The sequence below is a fragment of the Eremothecium gossypii genome, chromosome VI, assembly GCF_000091025.4.
Source record: "Eremothecium gossypii ATCC 10895 chromosome VI, complete sequence".
Lineage (NCBI taxonomy): Eukaryota > Fungi > Ascomycota > Saccharomycetes > Saccharomycetales > Saccharomycetaceae > Eremothecium > Eremothecium gossypii.
Window position 1 is genome coordinate 387,401 of NC_005787.5, and position 25,207 is coordinate 412,607.

General features: G+C 51.5%; 14 protein-coding genes and 1 non-coding gene across 15 annotated transcripts; 6 read left to right on the forward strand and 9 right to left on the reverse strand.

Moving 5' to 3' along the window:
* Positions 1-28: 28 nt before the first annotated feature.
* On the reverse strand, positions 29-2,596 carry PRP5 (DEAD-box RNA helicase PRP5; the record flags this gene model as incomplete). The annotated part of the gene is made up of 1 exon (NM_210875.2): positions 29-2,596. The coding sequence occupies one exon, from the start codon at positions 2,594-2,596 to the stop codon at positions 29-31; it is 2,568 nt and encodes an 855-aa protein (NP_985521.2).
* Positions 2,597-2,790: 194 nt separating this feature from the next.
* On the forward strand, positions 2,791-4,083 carry ABD1 (mRNA (guanine-N7)-methyltransferase; the record flags this gene model as incomplete). The annotated part of the gene is made up of 1 exon (NM_210876.1): positions 2,791-4,083. The coding sequence occupies one exon, from the start codon at positions 2,791-2,793 to the stop codon at positions 4,081-4,083; it is 1,293 nt and encodes a 430-aa protein (NP_985522.1).
* A 97-nt stretch (positions 4,084-4,180) lies between these two features.
* On the reverse strand, positions 4,181-7,501 carry VHC1 (Vhc1p; the record flags this gene model as incomplete). The annotated part of the gene is made up of 1 exon (NM_210877.1): positions 4,181-7,501. The coding sequence occupies one exon, from the start codon at positions 7,499-7,501 to the stop codon at positions 4,181-4,183; it is 3,321 nt and encodes a 1,106-aa protein (NP_985523.1).
* A 456-nt stretch (positions 7,502-7,957) lies between these two features.
* CUE3 (Cue3p) lies at positions 7,958-9,754 on the forward strand (the record flags this gene model as incomplete). The annotated part of the gene is made up of 1 exon (NM_210878.1): positions 7,958-9,754. The coding sequence occupies one exon, from the start codon at positions 7,958-7,960 to the stop codon at positions 9,752-9,754; it is 1,797 nt and encodes a 598-aa protein (NP_985524.1).
* Positions 9,755-9,831: 77 nt separating this feature from the next.
* NSA1 (ribosome biosynthesis protein NSA1) lies at positions 9,832-11,139 on the reverse strand (the record flags this gene model as incomplete). Its single annotated transcript, NM_210879.1, has 1 exon — positions 9,832-11,139. One exon carries the CDS (start codon positions 11,137-11,139, stop codon positions 9,832-9,834), a length of 1,308 nt encoding a protein of 435 aa, NP_985525.1.
* Positions 11,140-11,384: 245 nt separating this feature from the next.
* Positions 11,385-12,500, forward strand: ARC40 (Arc40p; the record flags this gene model as incomplete). Its single annotated transcript, NM_210880.1, has 1 exon — positions 11,385-12,500. The coding sequence occupies one exon, from the start codon at positions 11,385-11,387 to the stop codon at positions 12,498-12,500; it is 1,116 nt and encodes a 371-aa protein (NP_985526.1).
* A 35-nt stretch (positions 12,501-12,535) lies between these two features.
* Positions 12,536-12,793, reverse strand: DAD3 (Dad3p; the record flags this gene model as incomplete). The annotated part of the gene is made up of 1 exon (NM_210881.1): positions 12,536-12,793. One exon carries the CDS (start codon positions 12,791-12,793, stop codon positions 12,536-12,538), a length of 258 nt encoding a protein of 85 aa, NP_985527.1.
* A 174-nt stretch (positions 12,794-12,967) lies between these two features.
* Positions 12,968-14,482, forward strand: TAF6 (TATA-binding protein-associated factor TAF6; the record flags this gene model as incomplete). The annotated part of the gene is made up of 1 exon (NM_210882.1): positions 12,968-14,482. One exon carries the CDS (start codon positions 12,968-12,970, stop codon positions 14,480-14,482), a length of 1,515 nt encoding a protein of 504 aa, NP_985528.1.
* Positions 14,483-14,580: 98 nt separating this feature from the next.
* On the reverse strand, positions 14,581-16,596 carry SLD3 (Sld3p; the record flags this gene model as incomplete). The annotated part of the gene is made up of 1 exon (NM_210883.1): positions 14,581-16,596. One exon carries the CDS (start codon positions 16,594-16,596, stop codon positions 14,581-14,583), a length of 2,016 nt encoding a protein of 671 aa, NP_985529.1.
* Positions 16,597-16,878: 282 nt separating this feature from the next.
* PBP2 (telomere maintenance protein PBP2) lies at positions 16,879-18,057 on the reverse strand (the record flags this gene model as incomplete). Its single annotated transcript, NM_210884.1, has 1 exon — positions 16,879-18,057. One exon carries the CDS (start codon positions 18,055-18,057, stop codon positions 16,879-16,881), a length of 1,179 nt encoding a protein of 392 aa, NP_985530.1.
* Positions 18,058-18,242: 185 nt separating this feature from the next.
* Positions 18,243-19,103, forward strand: SWC5 (Swc5p; the record flags this gene model as incomplete). The annotated part of the gene is made up of 1 exon (NM_210885.1): positions 18,243-19,103. The coding sequence occupies one exon, from the start codon at positions 18,243-18,245 to the stop codon at positions 19,101-19,103; it is 861 nt and encodes a 286-aa protein (NP_985531.1).
* Positions 19,104-19,141: 38 nt separating this feature from the next.
* Positions 19,142-21,256, reverse strand: AGOS_AFL016C (uncharacterized protein; the record flags this gene model as incomplete). The annotated part of the gene is made up of 1 exon (NM_210886.2): positions 19,142-21,256. One exon carries the CDS (start codon positions 21,254-21,256, stop codon positions 19,142-19,144), a length of 2,115 nt encoding a protein of 704 aa, NP_985532.1.
* Positions 21,257-21,507: 251 nt separating this feature from the next.
* Positions 21,508-22,515, reverse strand: SNF4 (AMP-activated serine/threonine-protein kinase regulatory subunit SNF4; the record flags this gene model as incomplete). The annotated part of the gene is made up of 1 exon (NM_210887.1): positions 21,508-22,515. The coding sequence occupies one exon, from the start codon at positions 22,513-22,515 to the stop codon at positions 21,508-21,510; it is 1,008 nt and encodes a 335-aa protein (NP_985533.1).
* Positions 22,516-22,918: 403 nt separating this feature from the next.
* On the forward strand, positions 22,919-23,513 carry AGOS_AgSNR20. The gene has a single exon (NR_149370.1). It is a non-coding gene; the product is annotated as an AgSNR20 (small nuclear RNA).
* Positions 23,514-23,521: 8 nt separating this feature from the next.
* CDC20 (ubiquitin-protein transferase activating protein CDC20) lies at positions 23,522-25,195 on the reverse strand (the record flags this gene model as incomplete). Its single annotated transcript, NM_210888.1, has 1 exon — positions 23,522-25,195. The coding sequence occupies one exon, from the start codon at positions 25,193-25,195 to the stop codon at positions 23,522-23,524; it is 1,674 nt and encodes a 557-aa protein (NP_985534.1).
* Positions 25,196-25,207: the final 12 nt, after the last annotated feature.

The following is a 25,207-nucleotide window of genomic DNA, read 5'->3' on the forward strand; positions in this document are numbered from 1 at the left end:
TAGAACAACCAAATATGTAGTTAGCACGCTATATAGTATATTTATTGGACCTAATTTCTTGCATATTCGATTTACGCACCCCATCTCTGACCTTCGACTCCAGAAGATCAATGGCTAACGATATATCCTGGTCCGTCGCCGACTCCACCAACAGATATAGTCTTGGCTCATCCGAAGGACCTTGCGGGCCTTGACCACTGGGATAGTAGCGACCCTTGTTGGTTATGCTACAACCGGTCTCGTGCTTAATTGATGAAAGAGTTGTGTACTTTGTTGCTTCCCATCTGACGATCTGTGGAAGATCGTTAACTTGCACATGCGCGAAATAGGTTGACGTGCCATCTGGATTTGATCTTTTCTTGACAGTATAGTCCAATTTTGGAATACTAACAGAAGTTGATTCATCACCGAGTCCGCCATCAGGGGCTGAGACTGATACTTCCGTTGCAGCTAAGCCTGCTTCAAGTGCAAGTTGATTCCGTTCCTCTGTATGCTTTTCTTCGTAAACTTTACCTAAGTGGTCCAGGCCCTTACCACCAAAACCCTTAACTAGCCTATACTCTCCAGTCTTCAGTCCTTTATTGAACTTCTCGCTCATTTGCTTCAATGTGGAAACAGTGGCATCATGATGTTTGTTCAGCTCCTCATCTCGCATAGATTTCATTAATATGTAAGAGGCTGCAAGCTCTGTATTCATCAATAATGTTAGCGCCGTTCCCTTATTCGAACCTCTGGCTGTACGGCCTGTGGTATGAACATATTGGGCAAATGTCTTGGCAGCATTATAGATAATGACTAGGGAAACTTCAGGGACATTCAGACCTCTCGATAGAACTTCTGTGCATATTAGTATCCCATTAGCGGTTTCTTTGAAACACTTCAAATTCCACGCTCTTTCAGTGTATATTTTACCCGCGTGTATTGCAAAAGTAGTAAAACCATTCGCCTCTAGACGGTTGTACAAGATATCACAGATCTGCTGGCTCGAAACAAAAACAATCGTCTTTTCATCGTTCAAGTTCTGTTGGGTGAGGGCTAGCCAATGGATCAGTGATTTAAACTTATCTTCTTCGTTACTGAATATCTCAACCTTCTGCTCGATATTTTCATTGATCAGAGATTTGGAGTTCACCGTGATATACACAGGGTCATGAAGGATCTTAGACGCAAAGCTCTTTAATTTATTGGGGAAAGTGGCACTGAACAAGACACACTGCTTATCAGGACGAATACATTTCATAATCTGGTTCACTTGCGGTTCAAACCCCAAATCAAAAAGTCTATCGGCTTCGTCCATTACCACGAAAACAATGCGTTTAGGATTAATCAAGTTCCCAGAGTTTAGACTTAAAAGGTCAATAAAACGTCCCGGAGTAGCGATAACTATTTCCACCCCGCGCTTTATGTCATTTATCTGCCTCTTTAGCTCCGATCCGCCTGTGCAACATAGGGATCGTATGCTTGGATCGCCTGAAGTGAACTTTGTCACTTCTTCGTGTATCTGTAATGCTAGTTCTCTGGTCGGAGACAAAATCAACCCGAGAGGTCCGGTTTCATCACCACCCAACGGGCGTTGCGCCTTAATCTGTCGTAATAACGGAAGAATGAACGAGACCGTCTTTCCCGATCCAGTCTTGGATATTCCAATCACATCCCTCCCCGACATTATAGCCGGTATCGCCTGTGCCTGAATGGGTGTCGGTACAGTAAACTCAAGTTCCCTTGTTAGCAGGTTCATGATACCGGAGTTGAGTCCGAGCTGTGACCATTTCAAAATGGGCCTGGGGCAGTCTCTGCCTCTTACTTGCACGTTATCCAAGCTGAGACGAAGGTCTGCTACTTCTTCCTCGCTTAGTTTGGATATCTCCTCCGGTTCCTGGTAAAAGTTCTTGATAAATGGCTTCAGTTCATCCGCGCTGTATATGACAGGCTTCAACTGTTTTTTTGCCTTGAGTTTGGCCAACCTCATAAATTCAGAGCCAGTACCATTGTCTGTGCGATTGTAGTCGAACGCCGTCGTCTCATCGTCTTCCTGGTCAAAAACTTCACGGGGCGCAAGAAGTTGGACCTCATTCTTCTCCTGGATAGTATTCATATATGTATCCAGCGTATCTTCCGGATCCTCATCCGGTGGGGTCTCGGTCTGTATTGTAGAACCCGGCTTAAAGAGCTTTAATTTCGGCGCCTCCAGCTCATCGTCGCTGTCATCCCAAATCTGCCGCTTCTCCGGATCCGCGCCCTTGCGAGACTTCCGGCCTCGCGGCACCGCTTTCGCATCTTCTGCAGGCGCCGCTTTCCCCTTCACGGGGATGTCGGTCGCGCTTTCCTGCCCGGCGTCGTCACCCTTCCATTTCTGCTCATCTTGCTCTTTCTTCTTCTTCTTCCAAAGTTCTAGCCGTTTTCGCCTCTCTGCCATCTTATCCAAGCCTTCGAAAGGCTGTGTAGATCTGGCGGCATCCCCATCTTCGGCTTGATCATGGCTTGACTTCGATGATGCACCACTTTTCTGTCTGAGCATGTCCTGCTGCTGCTTCTTTTGCTTCCATCGTGCCAATCGCTCTTTCTTGGGATCAATAGCTGGTGTATTTGGTTCCATAATCTCTATAAGCCCCCGCTACCTCGATCTATCGATAAACTAGCAGCTATTCCTTTCGATTGGTGAACTATTATATGGTGTAACTTTATTCAGTTTGAGTGAGATTAATGTCAAAAATTACATGGCCGGTAGACAAAAACTAACTGAATAACACATTAAACCAAAGCCAGATAGCCTCACGCCTTCTTCTTACCATGGCACTGCGTCCGGAAAAGCCAGTATGGATGTCTCAGGAGCAATATGATAGACAATATGGGAAGTTGGAAGAACCGAAGCCACCCCGTGAAGAAAGCAAACCTGGAGACCAAGCTAAGCCCAGCGCTGAACCTAAGAGCGGAAGTGAAGAGAAAACGGAGGGTAGCAGCAGCAGCACCGGCCAAGGAGAAGAACGGCCACACTTCAAAATCCAGAAGCGGAGGCACCAAAACTACGATCTGGAGGAGAGAAAGAAGAAACAGCAGCTAAACAAGCTCAGAGAAGAGCAGCTGAAGCAACATGATATAGAGATGGCTGCTAACAAAGTAGTAAATGTGGACCAGATAGTGCGAGAACACTACAATGAGCGGACATTCCATGCAAAACGATACAATCGGAACTACTCGCCGATCATCAAGCTGCGAAATTTTAATAACGCCATAAAATACATGCTGATAGACAAGTACACGCGGCCTAGGGACGTGGTTTTAGAGCTGGGGTGCGGCAAGGGCGGGGACTTGCGGAAATACGGAGCGTGCGAGATATCGCAGTTCATTGGCATTGATATATCCAACGAATCCATCCGCGAGGCGCAGCGTCGGTACTTAAACATGCGCGATCTGGATTACCAAGTGATTTTGATTACCGGTGATTGTTTTGGAGAGTCACTAGGTGTTGCTGTACAGCCGTTTCCAGAATGTAGGTTTCCCTGCGATGTTGTATCCACACAGTTCTGTTTGCATTATGCATTCGAGACGGAAGAGAAAGCGCGGCGGGCTATTTTAAATGTTTCGAAGTCTCTGAAGGTGGGAGGCTTCTTCTTTGGCACTATACCGGATGCTGAGTTTATTAGATATAAGTTGAATAAATTTTCAAAAGAGGTGGAGAGACCTTCCTGGGGTAATTCAATATACAAGGTTGTTTTTGCAAATAATTCATACCAACTCAACGACTATGAATTCGAGACTCCTTACGGAAATATGTACACTTACTGGCTGGAAGACGCAATTGACAATGTCCCGGAGTATGTGATCCCGTTTGAGACACTCCGGAACCTGTGTGACGAGTATGGCATGGAGTTGGAAATGCAAAAACCGTTCAATAAGTTCTTTGTGGAAGAGATACCACAATGGATGAATAAGTTCTCGCCTAGGCTGAGAGAAGGGTTGCAGAGGTCCGATGGTAAGTATGGAGTTGAAGGCGATGAGAAAGAAGCTGCCTCATATTTCTATACTGTATTTGCATTCCGTAAAGTAAAGGATTACGTGGAGAATGCACCGGCACATGCTTAACCAGGCTGCGATCCTTTAGGGACCCGGGAATCGTCTAGATTTAATGGTCACCATATTATTTACGGCTTCTATGTAATGCACATAGTAAATTTTGTCCTTATAACGCGGTGGTGACTGTCATAGTCTGCGAATTCACAAGCATTGTCGGTGGCAACCCGTCTAGCCAGAGATCTAGGTCCTGTACATATTGAACGCTGGCACTCTTGTCGTTATGAGTGCCCAGAGGAGGAATGGGAAGTGTGGAGAAGATCAAGTGTGAACTACTTGATACTTGCGTCATAATATCGTTCAATACCAGATGTTGCGCACGGCTCGGTATGCTGTTGAAAGTTAACTCAACTGCGTCCTCTGGCGAACTTTCATTAGTGTGGCTTGAGGAAAGACAATGCCATTCTTTGCGCCTTGTTGCACATTCAGCAGGTTTGTCGATCACCGGTACGAGTGACGGCTGCTCCCCTGTGGAATCCTCTATGATCTTTGTTTTAGGAAGACTATCACTAGAGAAGACTGGTAATAGAGACCTAATTGACCGGTCATCCCTAAATCTGGTCTTAGACCTTGTCCGCCGTAAGACTCGTTTTGCAGATCCGTTCATTTCTTCATGGTCGTAGGATCGGAATGAATTGGAGGTGTCCATAAATTCCGAGAGCTCATCATCATCAGAACCATCGTATAAAAAGAAGTTTGCGACATCCTCAGGCACCGGAATGTTAGGATTCATAGTCAAAGAAACGCCCAATCTTTGCAGTTTAGAAACGTTGTAATCTGTTTTACTAGCCGCAGATTCAAGAACCGTAACTTGGTTACCGCTCATCGTAAAACGACGATTCCATTTATGAGTCCTCCTAGCGTCACTAATTTCCTTCCACCATTCATCCTCCTTCAAGACACTATTGACGTAATCCATATGGTGCACATCACCCTCAACAATCGTCTTATAAACTCTAAATTGGTCCAAAGAAAGTACGAGCGTCTCCGCCTCAATTCTCAAAATTGATAAGAGATTACTAATTCGCCTCTTTTCATTGCAGCGTTCATTTTCATGTTCAACGAATACGATGACGCGAAGTTTGTGGGTGCGCTTCCAATCAGGAACAGTTACTAGTATCGCTCCTAGTTGCAAAATCAACGTGTATGTGTCAAAATTGGTCGTTACAATTGCCTCAGAAGATGCATTGACCATCCTTGCGGCCATCTGAATGGGATATAAGTCAATGAAGCGAACTTCATCGGAATCACATTTGGATGGTAAAATCAAGTTCTTAAAACCGTGAGCAACGGCGATGGTGCTTTGCATCAGAGAAAGATCCTCAATTATCTGTACCCACTGCTGAATCTGGATCTTTTTCTCATTTTTACAGTCGTCCGTGGGTAAGCTACCTACATTCTCTCCTAGGCAGTCGGTGAAGCCGTCCTTCTTCGGAGAGTAGGAGGCCATTCTACAAACATCACCTGGAGATAATGGAGAGCAGGGCTTCTTCTTCAATGTATTGTAGTACGATGTTAAATCAAAGAACCCAAGCACAGTGATATTAGGTTTCATACCCCCCAAGCCCGATCCTAGGTAAACATTACGCACCCCCCAAGGTAAAGTTGGGCCTGTACCAATATGTACAAAGGCTTTGATATTCGCCATATCCCTGATTTTGTCCCATGCTCTGGTTTGTTTCCGCAGTTCATTGAATTGACTTTGAAAGTTGTTGCTGACTGTAACATGCCCGAGAATGTAGAGACCACCCTTTTTCAAGTGATTGCAGAATCTGATTAAATTCCAACTGGTGCGGGGGTTGTCCACCAATAGTAGCACTTGTGGTCTCCAATATTTTACATTATCCTGCCGTAGTCGAAGCAAATACTTCCGGACTTGATGATATATTAGAGACTGCGACACATACCCCCATGGTTTAGCAGGGCAAGTATAATGAATCAGCACAAGTAAAAACGCGCATGAGAGCATCACAACAGTGGCCGAGATTGGATCGACAATAAGCATGACAAGTATGCTTACAACACAGCCCGTAAACGCGGTGTAACGGTCAAACCATTTGAAGGAAGGTCGAAAGTTGGGCGCGGAAGAAATTTCCAATAAAAAGCACGCTAAGTTAACCACGATGAAAGTAATGAGGAAGGCCATTGTGATAAAGGTGGCGATTCGGTTCACATCCGACAGCAAACAAACCTGAGTGAGAAACCACGAAAATAGTAATGAATAAGAGGGATTCTTGGCAAAGATTGAAAGGCCCGGGATGATCTTATCGTTGGAAATGGCCTGAAGGACATATGCCGCGCCAACTATACCGACAAGAATGGAAAATAAGGAGGTGGATACTTCCCCGATAAATATAATAACCTGCGAAATGGAGATTGTCTGTACAATCTGGAGATCCTGGTGTAGCGATTGCCGTGGTACTGTAGCCCCTAGAGAAATTATTACCAGCATATAACACGAAAATGTCAATAGCAACCCCCACAACGTACCTTTTGGAATAGAAGTAGACGGCTTGCGAAGCTCACTACTCATTCCGGCCCCAGCAAATATGCCTGCAGTTGCTGGAAAAAAGACGCCAAACAATGAGTTAAAGGTTTCCTTCCCGCTACGTACTGAACCAGCGGCCCCTTCGGTGAATTTGGGATATAGGTTCCCGTAAAACGTTTCCCATGAAGGCCCCGTGTACACTATATTACCACGCTCAAACGGCGCGACCACGAGGGCAGAGAAGGGAATGGAGATGGTAGAGATCAACAATAACCAGAATAGCACGTTGCCCGCTCGCGAGATGGTCCCGGACCCCACCATCGAAATCCCAAGGCAGAGAAGCAAAATCAACGTCGAGTATATAAATTCGTATACTCTCCCCCTGGGCAACAACCCGACCACTGACGGAACCGTGTCCCCCTCCGGGAGCCCGAAGCTGTAAAGCAACGGCTCGATCAAACCCACCGCGTTCATCCCGCTGTTTAGGATCTGGCCAAGAAAGAAGATGAGCCCGATGGACCCCCCAAACTCCGGCCCGAGGCAGCGCGAAATCATGTAGTACGCGCCGCCCCCGCGCACCGTCCCGTTCGTCGAGATGGCGGAGATGCTGAGCGTCGTTAGAAGGTCCACGCAGTACGACAGAACTAGAAGCAACAACGTCCCCAAAATGCCTATCTGGCCCAATATGAACCCGAACCGCAAAAACATCAATATCGAGAGCACGTTCAACGTCGTCGGGATGAACACCCCGTCGAATGTCCCGAGCTTGTTGCGGTGCGGGTTCTCCGGGTCGTGCTTCGACGAGGTCTTGCGCTGCACAGGCGTCTCTCGGTAAGTGTAGTAGGCGTGGTATGCCTGCCGCTGCCCGAGGAGCTGGGACCGCTCGGATTCCGGATCGTCATGAGGCCGGCTCTCGTCTGGATTTGTGTACAACTTCGACATTGCGATATGGCGCCGCAAGCTCTGAGAAACCGCAAGAAACACTCACACGAAAAAACAAACTGTTCTAGGCCACCAACTACTGATGGTAGCCGACCTCCAGAACCAGTCTCCGCTACCCACTGAGCTGCCTGATCTCCAACCTGGAGGAGTGTTTACTTTTAACAAGCTTGGTTAGCTCCAGAAGCCAAAAAAAATGGCAGGCTAACGTCTATATTAGTCGACGACATAACTTTCTTATATTAACTCCCTCGATCCCGATAAGCAGCAGCGCTGGTATCTCCAGCTTCTTTAATTGGCCCTACTGGAAGCATAGTTAGCTAGCGTTTTCTTGTATTTACGTGGTGGGGCGGCTTTTCGCGGAATCATCACCGGCAGTACTATGGAACATGTTCTTCTCCTGATGGAACACCCATATAATTAGATAGAGCGACGAACGTAGGATCTAGCCCGAGCAGAATGAGCAGGCAGCCGCGAATCCTTGAGTTTGGGGCGGAGGAGAAGGTCAGCTTGCCGATTGTGAAGTTCCCGCCGTTCGGGCTGAGGGCGGCGTTGGTGGAGAAGGACCCGGTCGTGTGGGTGCAGCTGCTGGAAACGTACGTGACGCACCTGCAGTACCTGATGGCGCAGGGCAGGATCGACAAGATAGACGGGACCACGCACGAGCGGCTGGTGGTGTTTGTGCAGGCGTACCTGCACGAGATGGCGGAAGAGGACGGGAAGGTGCTTTCGCTGGGGATGAATATGGAGGTGCAGCGGCAGCTAGCGGCGCTGCGGCGCATGGTACTGGTGGTGGTTCGCAGCTGCGGACTGCTGCACCTGCAGATATTCTCGGACGCGATGTGGAACCTGGTGCGGGTGTATGTGCGCGAGTATCCGGACACCGTGCGCAGCCTGATCGAGGGCAGCCTGCAGCCTGTGATCAACACGCAGAAGGCCAGTCTGAACCGGGTGTACCAGGTCCAGCAGTATGTGCAGCAGCGCGTGGAGGCCAATCGGTTCACGCGGGGCGATCTGAAGGCGCTGGAGGATCTGCTGGCTGCGCGGAGCCGAGCCGCCAACACGTTCGTATTGTCGTTCGTGAACGTACAATGGGTGAACATCTTGGAGGGCATGTACCAGAACGAGTCGAACGCGCGGCTGCGCACATGGGCCAGGAACCTCGGTGTGCTGAGCTACCTGTCTGCGTCGGAGACGCGGCTGGAGGAGCTGCTGCGCGAACTGGACGTTGTGAGCCTACAGACGCTAGCCGTGTTCCCGCTGCTTGGCTCGCTGCTGATTTCAGCTGCGTTCAGAGAGCGCATGCCGCGGCTCTACATCAAGGTTCCCTTCTTGGCTCTGGTGGACTACGATGGCGTCGAAGAAGAGTCGCCACCCGTGGATCCAGTTGCCGCAGACAAAGCTGCCCTTGCGACAGTGCACGAGCTGTTCCCGCAGGTTACAGAATACCAGGTTGCACAGCTACTGCTTACCCATGAAAATAACGTCGAATTGGTGATTAACGATCTATTCGAAGACCCCACGCTGCTAGACAGAATCCCCGCTGAAGAGCCCACGAAGCCGCCGCTGAAGGTCGCTAACAATCGCAGCAAGAAGAAAGAGCTACGGCTCCGTGATAGAATAGTGCGAAAGCAGCTTGCCTACAGCTCGAATGTTCCTGACGAGGTACGCAACAAGACCCTGACACAGGCATTACGCCTCCTGTACGAAAATGATGGCGACGAACGTGATGACACCTACGATGAGGCGGAGACGCTACACCCCACTGGTGAGAGAGTCCAGGTTGAGGCAGCAGAATCTCCAGAAACGTCTCAGTACGACCGAGTTGAAGCTCATCTTTGGGAATTATTGAAGAAAGACAAATCTCTATTTACCAGAGAGCAGAGGGGATCCGCCAATCGCAGAGATCTCAAACAGTCAACTTTGTGGTCCGACGAACAGATAGAAGGCTGGGCTCGTATGCTAGAAAGAAGTCCGAGACGAGCGCAGATATTGGAGGAAAAGTACATGTTTGCAGGGAATGTGCGCACAGGTAAGAAGAAGTTCACGCAAAACAGCGGTGACCAGCCTGCGCAGTCCACGGAAGAACCCGCAGCAAGCCCTAGGAGCGACAGCAATAGTGCCGGTCGGAAGCAGGCACCTCCCTCGAAGAAACAGTTTGCCGGCAACGAAAGAAATAAGCGTTCGCGCGCTAACCACAATAGAAAGGCCGCCCGTGGTAAAAAGGTTAGCCGCGGTAGTGAGCCACAACCATGATGACATGGCTGTCATCAGGTAGGCATTTCCTTGAGGTATTTTACAAATAGTTAATATACATTATCTACAATGCAAATTCAGCCATCCAAGCGGGGTTTGGATTTCCGTCTCTTGCTGCTTCCATCGAGCTGAGCCCACAGCTCATTGTCCTCTTCCCGCTCCTGGTCTTCGTCCAGCACACGCTTGTGCCTTCTCTTGTTCTTTTCTTTCTTGCTCAGCGGCAGCTCCACGTCTGAAACGTCGAGTAGAAGCACACTGCTGACCTTCCCACCAGCGAAGACCTTCAGTAGCATATTGCGGTTTTTTAGTTCGAACACACGCACGTATCTGTCCAACCCTCCTTCTACCAGGTACTTCCCCTGAACGTGGATGTAGGAGGGAAACCCCTTGATATCACTGCCTCCAAACTTCCCCAGCAGATGGCCGCTTGGCTCGAATTGCAGGATGCTCTTTTTTGTATCCGTGGTGATGATCGAAAACCCCTCAAATGACGTGGACTTCACATTGCCCAACGGCGTCACGTCACCGACCACTTCCAGCGAGGTAGTCGGTTCTCTATTGGGGAGCAGGTCGACGGACCTGAACGGTTTGCGTCCGTGTGTAGTCTGGTAGAAGTGCAAGTGCGAGTGCCGTGTGACAGCAATGAACTGGTAGTTCAGCCCCTCAGACGCTGGGGAAACGGCAGGCTGCAAGAAGCGCAGCGCAGCGGGCCATATCGGCACCTTGAGGTCCAGCCGGTCGTTTTTGACATTCTTCGCCTCCCAAATCTGCTCCAGCTGCTCCAGATCCCGGCTCACCTCCACCAGTTTGATGAGGTTGTCCTCGCCACCGTACGCAAACACGAGCTTCTCTGTCTCTTCGAGGTCATACAGCTGTGCAAACTCGACGGGCCCTCGCACAGAGAATGTTTTCTGCAACTTAAGGTCTCCGTCCGCTAGCGCCAGGAAATGAAACTGCCCGGACATGGTCGCAGCGAAATACCTCTGCGGTTGTCCGGGAAGCGCAAAGAGCGCCACAAACCGATCCGCACTGGCTGCGCGCCGCTGGGACCGCTTGTGCAACTCCTGCATCTTCTCACCGTCCAGCAGTCCCCCCAGGGTCGCCATGACCTGGAAGCTGCTAACCTCGAACACCGGCTTGTCCTCCTCTCCACCACGAGGCTCCCTGCTCCAGCTGACCAGCTCAATGTCACCGCTCATGCGCGCTAGAAGACATTCATTGTCGGATATCTGCAGCATCTGGTGTGCTTTGGCATTTAATCCCCGTTCCAGGTGCGCCTCAAGGTGCAGGGGCTGTAGCGCGCTCTGCTCCGACGTATTCGTCCCACGGTTTGCGACGAGTTCTTTTATGCATCCGCTATCATCTGAGCCGATAAGGAGTCGCATCTTTGGCTGCCAGAATAGCCACTGGACAAAAGCTCGAAGTATGGTACGCTACAGGTTTGCGATGACCTTCAAGCGATGAAGCCCATTTCGGGTAGCGATTTCCAAAAAATTTTCCAAATCACAAAATACGAAGGGTCATATGGCCAGCTTTAAGGACTTGTAAAAGGGGCTGATGCACTACACAACCGGACTCTGCCTGGTCTATAGCCTAGGTTAGGAACGTTACATTAGTCGAGAGTCTCCTAATGTCGTCGATTGTGGCAAATTACAAGCTGGTTAAAGCGCCAATCTACTCGCACTGCTTCAATGCCGACAGAACGCTGCTGGCCATTACGTGCGACACAGACTGCTACGTGTATCGGATTGGAGCAGGCCATCCGAAGCTAGTTGCGATCCTGGCAGACCACGACAAGACGGTGACCGCGGTGGACATATCGATTCATGGGCGTATTGTGACGTGCTCGCAGGACCGCAACGCCATTGTGTGGGAACCGCTGTCGGACGGGAGCTACAAGCCCACGCTAGTGCTGTTGCGGATCAACCGCGCAGCGACTTGTGTGTCTTGGGCGCCCAACGGGTACAAGTTTGCGGTTGGTTCGTCCGCGCGGATCATCTCTGTCTGCTACTACGAGCACGATAACGACTGGTGGGTGTCTAAGCACATCAAGAAGCCGATCAAGTCGACGATCAACGCGCTTTCATGGCACGAGAACGGCGTGCTCCTCGCTGCGGGCGGCACGGACGGGTACCTGCGCGTGTTCTCCGGGTACATCAAGGGCCTCGACCAGAAGGAGCAGGTGGCGGGGTCGCCGTGGGGGGACAAGTTCCCGTTCGGCGCCGTCATCCGGGAGTGGTACCACGGCGCATGGATCCACGACGTGCAGTGGCGGTCGCAGCAGGAGCGCCTGGCGTACGTCACGCACGACGGCCTGCTGGCTGTCGTGGACCACGCCGGCGAGCATGCTATGGTGGAGAACCCGGGCGGGCTGCCCTTCAAGACGCTGCTGTGGGCCAGTGACCGCTCGATCCTCTGTGGCGGCTTCTCGTGCCACCCCGTGCTCTTCGCTGAGACGGCAACGGGCTGGAAGTTCGCCAAGAACCTGGACGAGGCTGCGCCCGTGCCCCGCTCCCAGCGCGCGACGCCCGACGACGGCGACGACGACGACGACGGCACCTTCGGCATGTCCGCGCTCAAGAAGTTCAAGGAACTGGACCTCAAGGGCAAGATTAGCGCCCAGCAGGACCGCTCCACGCACGAAAACACAATCACCCGCTTCTTCCCCTTCGCGGAAGTAGCCGGCCAGCTGTCCCAGGTCTCCTCATCCGGTCTGGACGGCAAGATTGTTATCTACCAGTTGTAGTTGTCAAGCCATTGATTCCTATGTAAGATGAACACCTATTTAGCCTTTCCCCCGGGCGCCTGCTTGCCCATATTGCGCTGCAGGACCAGCGAGTAAACGCTGCCCTTCAGCAATGTACCGACCAGCGCTATCTTGACTTCGATTTCACGCATCTGGGCGAGCACCTGCTCCGGGTTTGTATCTGAGTCTGTATTTAGCTCCACAAGCGTGTCGTTCAGCTCGTGAAGACAGTCTGCCAGCGTCCGGTACTTCTCCAGCACCGATCGCTGGAGCGTACTTAAAGCATCTGACATTAACAGCGCTCAACGAATGGTCGTTATCTTGCTCGTCCCTGTGGGATGTTGTGTTTGACGCATCTTCCTTGGAGTTTTGAAAATTGGCATTCCCAAAAGGCGATATACCGTCCAACCAAGCGCCCAAAGTACACCTAGGGAGGCCGGAAAGCAACTCAAGAAAGGCGTGAAGTAATGTCACAGCAGCAGATATCGCCGCAGCAGCTGTCTTATACGATTTGGTCGCCGCAAGACACAGTTCGAGATGTGGCAGACTCGCTCGGCATCAACAACGTCAATGACGACGTGCTACGGTCGTTAGCGATGGATGTGGAATACCGGATCCTGGAAATCATCGAGCAGGCCGTCAAGTTCAAGCGGCACAGTAAGCGGGATGTGTTAACGACGGACGACATCGCACGCGCGCTGCGCGTGCTGAACGTGGAACCGTTGTACGGGTATGAAGACAACTCCACGCGCGATAAAGAGGTGTCTTACAGCAAGGTGACGGGACAGGGCGGGCAGACGATGTATTATGTCAACGACGAGGAAGTCGACTTTGACAAGCTGATCAACGAGCCGCTCCCGCACGTCCCGCGGCTGCCCACGTTCACCACGCACTGGCTGGCGGTTGAGGGCGTGCAGCCCGCGATCCCGCAGAACCCGAACCTGAACGAGCTGCGGATGACACAACTGCCGCTGACGCGCGGCGCTATAGTCACAGCCCTCAACGACACGTCGATCCAGACGTCAGTGTCAGAGGAGAAGGCGGAGCACGTATCGCAGGTAAAGCCTGGTCAGACCAACGAGGTCAAGCCTCTCGTGAAGCATGTGCTCTCGAAGGAGCTACAGATATATTTCGACAAGGTAGTGGGTGCGCTGACCTCGAAGGACCAGACGCTAAATGCGCAGCACATGAAGGTAGCGGCACTAACTTCTCTGAAATCGGACACCGGTCTCCACCAGCTGGTCCCATACTTTATTCAGTTCATTGCTGAACAGATCACACATAATCTCTCGGACCTGGATCTGCTGACCACGATGCTGGAGATGATATATTCGCTGCTTAGCAACCAATCCGTCTTTCTGGACCCCTACATTCATTCTTTAATGCCATCCATCCTCACACTGCTTCTTGCCAAAAAACTGGGCGGCAGCCCTTCATCTACATTGCCCGAAGACGAGCAAGATTTCTTGGAGAAGACTATCGCCCTCCGGGACTTTTCTAGCACACTCCTGGACCATGTATTGCAGAAGTTCCCGCAGGTGTATAAATCGCTGAAGCCTCGTGTCACGAGAACTTTGTTAAAAACGTTCTTAGACTCGAATCGCTCATTCGGTACCTACTATGGCTGTATTCGTGGTGTCTGTATCCTTGGGAATGAGACCATAAGGTTCTTCCTGGGAAATATACAGAACTGGGCTAAGCTTGTATTTGAGGAGTCTGCTTCGACACTCGAAGATGTACAGCTTAAGGAAACGTCGAAGATCTCAAAGCGGGAAGTTGAGCTCCTTGTTGATGTCATGGTTAATGCATTGGCGAAGTTGAACTCTGACTTACCCGCTGATTTTAAGCCGGCTACGGAGGATATCACAGATGCCGACAAGGCGAAACTGGTTAGCAGGCTGGGCGTCACAATCTCCAGTGTGCTATTGAAGAGGGATGATGCAAGACTTTTGATCGATGCTATTTTCTTTGGAGAGGTGTGATTCTATGCGAATTAACTATATAAAGTCTGTAGGTTAGTGTGAAGCTCAGAGCAAGTAAAATTGTCTACATTGGTGATATAGCGGTAATAATGCCGTTTCTAAGGTGCAAATAATCGCCGGCGCACCTTTTTGGCCTTGGGTTTGTTGATGCCTGAAGCATCATTATCTCTGTTGACTGGGGTTTTTACGATGCCATGTTGTTCGAAAACTGGTGCTGATGAGCTTTCTGGATGATTTCTTAGGGGAGTAGCAGCAATCTCAACTAAGCTTGTGGCTTGTTTAGCCTCACTAAAAGGTGACTTTACAATGGTCATCTTTTCGGCAGCGGGTTTAGCTAATGTTCTTGCAGGAGTGGCCGTTATTTGCACAACGCCGGTATTGGCACCTACCTTGCTCTCTGTGATCTGGTCGAGCTTTCTTTTGCTGGCACGTTTGAATGATTGCTTAGCGGAAATAAACGACCTATTGGCCCCCTTCGAACTATTCCCGATGCCCTCGTAACTCCCGTTTCTCGTTGCGCTGGCTGCCAAATCAGTTACCGCCAGTTGTCTCTTCTGCAGTCTATTCAGGGCCAAATCCGAGTTTGATTTCGAAAGAGTAGAAGGATGTTTATTTAAAGATGATTCTGATTCGAGGAACTCGAGAAGGTTGGAATTTGCCTTAGCTTTCATTAGTTTTGGCGCGATAACTGAAGATCCGCTTGACGTCGTTGGTATCGATGGCGATGACGGTGTAGAGGATATAGGTAGATTGGATGAAAAGGAACTTCTTCGGGAAGTCGTCGTACTACCCTCCTGTATTGAAGATGACTGGGATGACGATACTGCACACCTCTGCATATTCAACCCTTTAATCTTTTTTGTTATAAATGCTGTGACATTGGGAATCTTTCTGGACCAATACGGAACCAAAACATATCGAATGAATCCCAAAGATGACTCTTCCTTCCCATCCCGGGACAGGTTCCGTTTATGCTCCGCGAGCAACTCGTGTGTCTCATTTTTATTCGATGGCGCGCCATTCTTGGAGACAGAGGACTCAGTACTCAGCAAAATATCTATAATTGCCATTTTATCCAGCAGTAGGTCCAGTTGCTCGCAAACATCGAGTTCCAATGGTTTGACAGCCTTTTTCTTCTCCTTGGTACTCTTCCGGCTGTAAATCCGTTTTGTTCGAAGTGTATTGAGCGATCTCTTTGTTAGCGTATTCTCATACCTGGCTTCGAAGTCTCTAAAGCGGCCATCCAGACTCCTCAAGGCTATAAGTTCTATGTGCATGATCAACTGTAGCTTTAGTTCTCTGATCTTCAGTATTTGCGCAAGTTCTGCAGCGTACTCCGAGCTGGTATCATCTAAGTGGTCCATGTTAAGTTTGAATTCATCCTTCACGCACCGGGTCCGCAACTCTTGAGCAAACTGGGGCAATGCGTAGCGTAGCAGCCCGAAGTTCTCAGTACTGTGACGGCGGTCAAACTCCTGGAAGTCCTGCGCCAGTGTGGCCACGGCCTGTTCGTATGAACAAGCAGACACGTTACTGCATAGGTTTTTAGCCCTGGCAAGCTTTGACTTCACAAAGAATGCCAAAGGAATGCGCAATTGGAACAGCGCCTCGTAGTACTTCTTGTTCAGGTATAGCTGGGGATCCGCGTAGTCTCCGGATACCGCCGGAATCGCCGTAGGCGCGGGGAGGGCATCGGGGGGCTTCATGTCGAGCTCGAGCCCTTCATACGCGTTCAAATCGGGCTCTGAGTCCACATCCTCTTGCCAAAACCCTAGCAGCTCCGGCACATCGTACCGCTCCCATTCCGCCAACGTCTTGGCCTCATAGCAGGCCCGCGTATGTCGCTTGTACGACTTCTCGTAGAGCGTCTGGTCTGCGGGCGCCTCGACACACCATAAAACCCAGGTTTCTCCGTAGTAGCGCTCCACCATGTATGCGTGCCCGTCCCCTGTCTTCAGCAGATGCTTAATCGTGACATCCTTGTTTGATATTTCACGAACGACAGTATCGGGCAATGCAGCTCCCTCTACAATGCGTGGCTCTTCCTCTCGAAATATAAGGTTTCGCGGCACTCTAACAAACGAACCTATGAGGCATACGGTATTCAAATCCATTTACCTGGAGCCGCTGCCCTGTTCAAAGCTGTGATGTTATTGCAATGCGATGTGGAGATTCAAAATCGATGATCTAAAAAGCTTTGCAGGACTCACGTATCCGGCATCGCTCTAAGCACAGAACAAATGGAACAACAAAATTGGATGCATTAGGCGTTATTATTACATATACACTTAGAAAATACCTATATTAAAAACATAAAGCAGCAAGGGCAGCACAGATGCATGTAAATAGTAGGTAATGTCCCATAGATGGACCACCGAACCGGCGCCCCAAAGTAGTCATGTCTTCATGTGTCCATTGTGCTGCTGGCTATGTCGATTATGCTGATTCCTTTTGTCGATATCTATCTTGTTGTTGATCATCATGACCGCGGTCTGGTTCCCGATGGGAGTGCCAATGATGGTCAATTTCCTTTCGTCTTTGCCGGGAACAGGGTCCGCAATCTGAATGGAGCAGCCAGTAGACTCCTTGATTTGAGTTATGTTCTTGCCACCTCTCCCAATGACATTCCCGACCATTAACTCCTCTATAAATATCTCCTGGACCACCGACGTGATACGTGTCTGCGGATTGATGCCCTCCACGATCCGGACGTGGGGCAGTGCAAGGTTGTTGGCGACCGCGAGAGAGCCTGGGACCGGGGCGCCAAGAGGAAGATAAGAGTGGAACACCACCTCGTTGGGCGTGGGAGGCAGGGCAGGAGACATGCGCGACCGCGACCGCTTCGCCTTGTCCCCGGGATGGTACTGATGATGCTGCTGATGCTGGATAGCGATCCCGTAGTTGTTCACCAGCACCGAGTGCATTGCGCTTGGCTGGTAGAAGATGGTCTTGCGCGCTCGGTACTTGGGTTCGCAGCTCAGGATGGTCTGGCCCACATAGTAGGTCGCAATGTGGATAGCGTCCGCAACCCCTGTTATGCACAGCACCCTATCGTTCGACAGCGGCAGCTGCTGCGGGCCTGCGACCAGCCTGGCGGCACTCAGGTCCTCGATTTCCCGTAGTCTCGAGCCCTGTTTGCCGATCACGTAGCCCATCAGATGGTGCGGTACCAGCAGGTTAACCGTCAGAGGCAGCGATCGGTCGTTGGATTCCCGGTCGTCCTCGTCATTGATGGCCCTCGAAATCTTGCCGAATGCCTTGGCCACATTCTCGCACGATCCGCGCAGGAAGACCACTCGCTCAGGCACGTTTTTGATATTCTCAGAGACATTAATCCGCGTCCCGGTCTCGAGCTTAATGCGCGAGATCCGCTCTCCTTTGTGCCCAACCACCATTGATGCATCCTTCACAAGACACAGCATCCGCATATGAATATAATCAGAAATCCGTGCAGCACCTGGCAGCACATCGTCTAGTGCAACCCTTTTGATTTCTGCTTCAAGTGCTTTCTCGTCGTCGTCCGGCTTCCGCTTTAGCGCATTGGGAGAATCACACGCAACATCACTATCACTCATCTTAACAGAACTTCTACACTCTGAAAGTTATTCTGGTGATCCAACTGCTAAGGATCTGCTAACACTCATGAGTTTTGAGAATAGAAAATGGTATAGGTAGCTGCTACTCCCTACTGTATTTGTTGCCAGAAAGGCGCGAACTCGTGCGAAAGAAAAGCACCATTCATGGTTGACAGCGAGGAACGATGATAGCACCTACCGAGCCAACGGAAGGGAACTCGCGCGCTAGTGTATTGGAATTTGACGAGGAGGGCTACGTGGAATCAGAAGATGAAGACTTCGATCCCAGTAAGCCTGCTGATGATGACAAAGAGGAAGAGCTGAGCGACAAGAGCGATGGCGACTACCAAGAAGCAGACGAGGAGGCAGAGAAGTACGACTATTCGCATATTGAAAGCAGCGAGGGGGGGCTTGTGAGCACCAGAAACGCTCGTCGGCTGCAGCACGAGCGGGAGCAGCGGGAGAAGTACGAGCATTTCGAGATGCAGGGTGTGTCTTCTCGCGCCGGAGAACTGTGGGCGCAGCTTCAGGAGGAAAGCCAAGCACGGCTACATGATACGAGCTCCGTGATGCATGCGGGGGGCGAAGCGGGCAAGGACCGGATGCAGGAGGAGCAAATAATGATTGAGCGTGCATACTGGTTCGCTGGAGAGATGGTACGGGAAAAGAAGATGGTTCTAAAGTCCAGTGCAGAGGCGCAAGAGTATCTCAACTCGTTGAAATTCAAGCCCAAGGAGCTTGTTCCCTCCACTATGCAGGAAATGGACGGTGGCAGTAAGTTACGGAGGCCCCTTAAGAGGCCGCCGATTCTGGAGCAGATTATCGCTGGTGCGCTCAAACCGAAGTTAACGACGTTGGAGAAGTCGAAGTTGGACTGGGCAACGTATGTTGATAAAGAGGGTATCAATGAGGAGTTGCAGTTATTCAACAAAGACGGTTACTTAGCAAAACAAGACTTTTTACGCAAGGTAGATGGGATCCAGAATGAGCAGTACAAGGAACTGCGACGCCAAGAGTTGCAAAAAAACGGCGCACAAGGCATGTGACTCGCTTCCGGACTGTATATGCGTGCCTGTGAAAGATGTTACATATGCGGCGTACCTATCGAGGCTAACGTCATGCTGACTATGCTGCATACGCCCTCTCCAAGGATCATCCCAGAACTGAAGATGATCATATTGGTCTTGGCGCCAGCATCGCCTCTTCTGGTTCTGAGCCAGTAGTATGATAGCATGCCGCCGATGAACCTGGCAATGGAGAAACTAGGTGAGTTGTACATCCCGACGCCAAGGGCAACGCCTGAGGGTAACCACTGCGCCCATCTGTACTTGTCCTTATCAATACAATTCTTTACGAGGGATATGACTGCAAAGATGCTTCCTAGGATGATCGAACATTCCAGTGCGTATGGTGGGAGTGCCATACCCATGACCAGACGTGCGCAGTCTATCCATACGAACGCAGTTGGGATCCGGAATTGCTGGCTGGGGATTTCGTAGACCTTGTTGTAAAAAATGTACATTACGCTAGACAACACGATCGACCAGCTGGCGCCGATAATCTGCGCGGTAAACTGAGCCCTAGGAGAAGCACCGATTAAATGCCCTGTCTTAAGATCTTGCATTAAATCGCCCGCTTGCTGAGCGCCCGCCTCAGCTATACTTCCGGCAACCAAATTTATTAATACAGCGGCCTTGTGATCCCTGGGTACAACAAGAGCGAAAATGATTTGAGCCAGCTTTCCGATGCCGCTGACCGGGTTGAGATCGGTTTCCCCAAGAGCCCGGACGCCCAAAATCGATAGAAAGATGGCTATAAGGAGAGCCAGCAGTAACGAATATATGGGGATACAGTCTTTCCCGAATAAGTAGATCATTGATATTACGCAAATCAGGGAAGACACTATCCAGCCACTAATGACGGTAGTGCACCGCACGAGGTATTTTGAGTCGACTTCATGCTCCTGATCTGCATTGACAAGCTTAACCGGTATGGAACCTTCGCCCTTTACGTCCAGTTCACGCTGCTCTTCCAATAGCATGGATTCTATAGAATCATCCAAAAAGCTGTTCAGGGCATCCGCTTTATTATCGATCAGCAGAAACTTGACCGTCGCTTTGACCGTAAGTACGATGAAACCAACTACACTATCTGCCACCATAACCGCCAAAGACGACCATAAGACCCAGCCTTGAACGCCTTTTTCCCAATCATTAATATCAGCGTCGGGGGGTACCCAGCCCATATGCCTCGCGAGAGGCGCAAGAATGCCCCATCCAAGAACACATCCAATCATAATGAAAAAAACAGTGTTGAACCCCATGATCATCCCCTGGCCGATGTAAGCCGGTGAGAACTGAACATTCCAAAGGTACGTCTCGGACAGATGGCGGCCAAAGAGGGGTATTGCCTTGATGTAGGGCACAAAGTATGAGAGTAGTGTATAAGCAGAGGACACGGCAAACGTCCGCAGGAGTATGCTGACATTGGACGCATACTGGCCTGGTCTCGGTGGTGCTTCTTCACGCCGCTCCATGTAGTTGGGGCTCAGCACGCTTCCTACGGGAGATACAGACGCCGCCGATGCCACCAGGGGCTGCTCATCTTCTTGCCGCGCTAGCCGGTAGCGTCTCATCTGCACCAGCTCCTGCGGCGTCACCTCCTGCAGTATCTCGGAGCTGTTCAGGACGCTAATCAGAAGCGCGGTCGAGCTTCCGCTGGGGAACGCAAGCTTTTCCCTGATAATCACCTGCTTTCTGAGCGGCACGGCCAGGAAGATCCCAAAAAACGCCAGCCCGAGCGACCACAGAAGCAGCTGTCTCAACGTGAACGGGTCGCCGGGGTCTCGCAATCCTCCGCTTTCTTCGCGCGTCATGAACTTCTCGATCGCCGGCAGCACGCCCACGAACCCGTACGCAAGAGGCCCCGTTCCCACTGCGACAGCAATGCTCTGCACGTACACGTTCTCAACATCGCTGAACGGCGGGTACTCCGCAAACAGCAGCGGCCAGATGTGCCGGAATATCCCGCAGGCCAGCAAGGCGCTGGGCAGAGACATCATTGACACCCATCCTGTCTGCAGCCCAAACTGGAAGTTCGAAATCAGCACCAGTGAGCCTATGAATAAACCCACCAAAGTGGCCCTGACTGTAACCTGCTTGAGGGCGGGTTTATCGGCCCACGATACAGCCGTCAACATGGCTGCCTGTCTTAGCAACTTTTGGTAGACAACGAAATTGTGCGGTGACTTCTTTATCGATTTTATCTTTTCCTATATTTGTCATCGAGGAACGTCTGAAAGCTCACAAACGCACAGAATGCAGGTCGGCAAGGATTCTCCGATGTGCGGTAATTATGTGTTGCAGCTGTTATATAGCAGGTAATCACGGTGAGCAGAGATAACCAAGGCGAGCAGATGTAACTCATCAGGGCTACAATGTACAGACCTACTTAGTTTTCAGCGTACAAGATGTACTTCAGAATGTCATTCAGGGTTAGCACTCCGGTAAGCAGACCGTTTTCGTCTACAATAAAAAACCTGTGCACGCGAGACTTGCGTATGGTGTCCAGAATGGTGGACAGTTTGTCGCCCATGGTGCACGTGTATACGCCCTCGAAGTCATCGCTCCTTCGCATCAGCGCCTCTCCCACGCTCAGGGATAGGTCGTTATATATACCACCCTTGATCAGGCCCAGGACGTCGACTGCCTCATAGACGTTGATGAGCTTTCCCTGCTCGTCCACGATGGGGATCGACGAGACACCGCCGGTCGTCAGCAGTTGTATTACGTCGATCACAGGGGTACTCATGGAGCAGCTAAGCATCTTCGTCGACGTTATGATGTTCAGTTCATGCAATGGCCGCTTCAAATACCGGATTTCGCGGCAGTTCAGAGCTACGAACTTCAGGATGCGGTACTGTGTCAGCACGCTCACGACGATTTCCCGGTGGGTGTCTTCGTCCTGGTCGATGAGCGGAATCCGCCGCGCGCGCGACTCTATCATCTTGCAGCAGGCCTCGTAGAGCGGCTTAAACGGGTGGATGGAGCCGCGGTCCGGCGGCTCCACTCCGATCGCCTTCTCGATTTCTTTCAGCCCGTTCAGCTGCAGCTTATCTACGAGCTCGAACTTGTCGGGGTTGCTGAAGTAGTACTGGATCACGTTGATGAAGTCGAGGCTTGTCAACAGGCCTGCAAACTTAGACGTCCCGGAGTCCCACAGAGGCGCAGACACAATGTTGTTCTGTAGCAAGATGTTCAGCGATTTCTTCACTAGCAGCGAGGTGTCCAGAACAATCAGACGGTACGAGACAGGCAGCACGTCGTAGGATGTCTTCGACTTCAGGAACATCCTGATGGACTGTATTGCAACCTTCTGTTCCAGCTCGACATTATTCTTCTCCACACTTGCACTCTGTTCCGGACCGATATTGCTCTTGCGAGCCATGAACGCACTCATCTACCAAATTCTAGAAGCTGCTTGCAGCAGATACTATTGCCACCCGCCCTTAACTATTGGAGTTCCGCTTTCGCAGCTGGTGCGCAGTTGTAGCCCTAGCAGTATGCCCAGTGGGCTCTCCTTAACTTGCGCTCGAGAATCGTATACTGTGATTTCATGGCTTACGAACTCAACGAAAGCTCGCGAATGGCGGCGTGTATGGCGGCAGCTATGGGCGTTCAGAGCTTGATCGCATCGCCCTGGATGCAGGATTCCTGCGTGAGCCCCTCTGGAGTCCCAGGCAGACGGCGCCGACCAAGCAGCCGCGTCGTTTCTTTTTCTAAATTTTACTTGGTATATAAGGAGAGAAAAAATGTGCGATGGCCCTCCCTCTTACAGGCATGTTTCTCTTTCTTTTAGAAACCAAATCTCTTTGCCTTTTGGCTTAGATCAAGTGTAGTATCTGTTCTTTTCAGTGTAACAACTGAAATGTCCTCAATGAGGATATTATTACTGTTACAACAATATTTTTGGAACTAAATAGGTCCCCCGACGTGCTTATGCCGACGGGGGGCCGAGCCCAGGGCGGCCAGGTGGAGGCGCTGTGCTAGTGGGAGCCGTGTGTGAGAGATATGGTACCGTGGTTCTGCTTTGGTGGTGTCCGCTGTGCGTGATCCCGTTCGGGGGGCGGGGCGGAGGGGAGGCGTGAGCTGTAACATGGACGGGCTTGCTCGTCCTTCCCTTCCTTGGTGTCCTGCTTCCTGGGATTGCGTGGGCGCCGCCGGCGTGGCTCTTGCGCGACCTATGTTATCGGCTAAACATTGGGTCCACCCTAAGCTAGTGCAGGGTTCTGTGTCTGGCTCGACGTGCCGCAGCCATTGCACTACCGGCAGCCGTGCGCTGTCACTGCCCTGGGCTTCCCCTTCTTTTGAGCGCGGGAAATGAGGCCATTTCTCGAGTTGAAAAGCTGAGCACGTTATTAAATGTCGTTAGATACTGCTGAGAGTACTTTTTAGTTTATATGCGTCTACCTAATGAGGAAGCTGGATTTCTTTGGCGAGAGCGAGGCGCTGCTGTCCTCGTCGCCCTTTTTCCCGACACCCATGATCTCGAGGAAGCTCTCGGCTTCGTGATCGCGGCTCTTCTTCCGTTTGGCGTCGAAGACCCTGTAGAATTTCAAATTCTCGTCGCCGCCGACTGTAGCTATGGTCGTGCCGTCTGGCGACAACTGACTCGAAACGATACGGGACTCATGAGCTTGTGTAATTTCTGCAACCTTAACCTTGGAATCATAATTGTAGATGGAGATAGAATTGTCGGGGGAGCCGCCTGTTGCGACTATCTCCCTGTTCATGTGCGAATCTTCGTAACTCTGGCCCCAGTGTAGCGATGAAACCTGGGATCCTGTGTTGATGCTGCCTATGCGCGCGCCGGTGGTTGTGTTCCAGAAGTGAATGTGTCTATCCAGGGAGCCGCCGCCGGTGGCGAGGAGGTTGACCACGTCCGGGTGCCAGGTGATCGCCTTGACCGCAGCGTTGTGGTTGCGCTTCACCCATAGTGGCTCGTCCTGCCTCGTGTCCCATATCATCACTGTGTTGTCGTTCCCGCCGGAGGCGAGCTGCAGGCCGTCCTGCCTGAATTTGATGCCACAGACCTCGCTCGTGTGTTTCTCCCATGTGGAGACGATGTGGTCCTTCACCCGGACATCGTTCACCTGTATCTCCCCGCTCTTGGCGCCTATGCAAACGACCGTGTCTAGCCAATCCTGCGAGCAAATCCGCACGCCCAACGAGCTTCGCATCGTGCGCACGTGGGACATGGTCTCCACATCCCAGATCTCGGTGTTGCCGTCGTCCTTGCCAATCGAGATGTGGCAGTCGTCGTTCGACCACACGACGCTCGTGATCGTCTCGGTCTCGAACTCGGTGAGCAAGCTGACCTCGCCGGTCTCGCCGTTCCATAGATAGATGCTCTGGTCCAAGGCAATGGCCAACACGTTCTTTTTGGACCAGCTCAACAAGTTGAGGTAGAAGTCGTCCTGGAAGCCCGGCGCGTCGAGAATGCGCTCCGGGTTCGTGTTGATCTTCCGGAGGCGCGTGAACTTGCTGAGCGGCTGGGCGCCCGCGCTGTAGCGCTCCGCGCGGCTCCCGATCGAGTATATCGTCCGCTTGACCGAGGCCTGCGGCGGCTGCGGCAGGTACTGCAAGATCCGCTGCGACATGTCGAGCCCGCACGCCTCCGCGATGTTCTGCTTGAACACGATCTTCGTGCGCGCCTTGAGGTGCGTCGACGGCGACGCGTTCGGCGGCGGCGACACGTCCTGGTCCTCCGCCTCCTCGTCGCACCGCGCCCCCGTGCCCTTGTTCCGCACGGGGATGAAGCGGTCCGACGACGCGTACGTCTGCGACCCGTGCTCCTCCGCCGCCGCCTCCTTCACCGCCTCCTCCTTGAAGTACGACGAGCTCTTTCGCAGCAGCGGCGGCACCGCCTGCGTCAACTTCGTCCGCTGCATCCCCCCGCCCGCGCTGTGCGCCACGTTCGTCACGTTCGACAGCGACCCGTGCGCAGCCCGCGGCTTCATCACCTTGTTGTGCTTCTCCACCTTCGACCAGTCCGACGACACCACGTTGAGCCTCGACGGCGACGAGAGCAGCAGCATCGACCTGCTTGCACTGAGCCGCGGCTCCTTCGTGTCCACCATGATCCTCGCCTC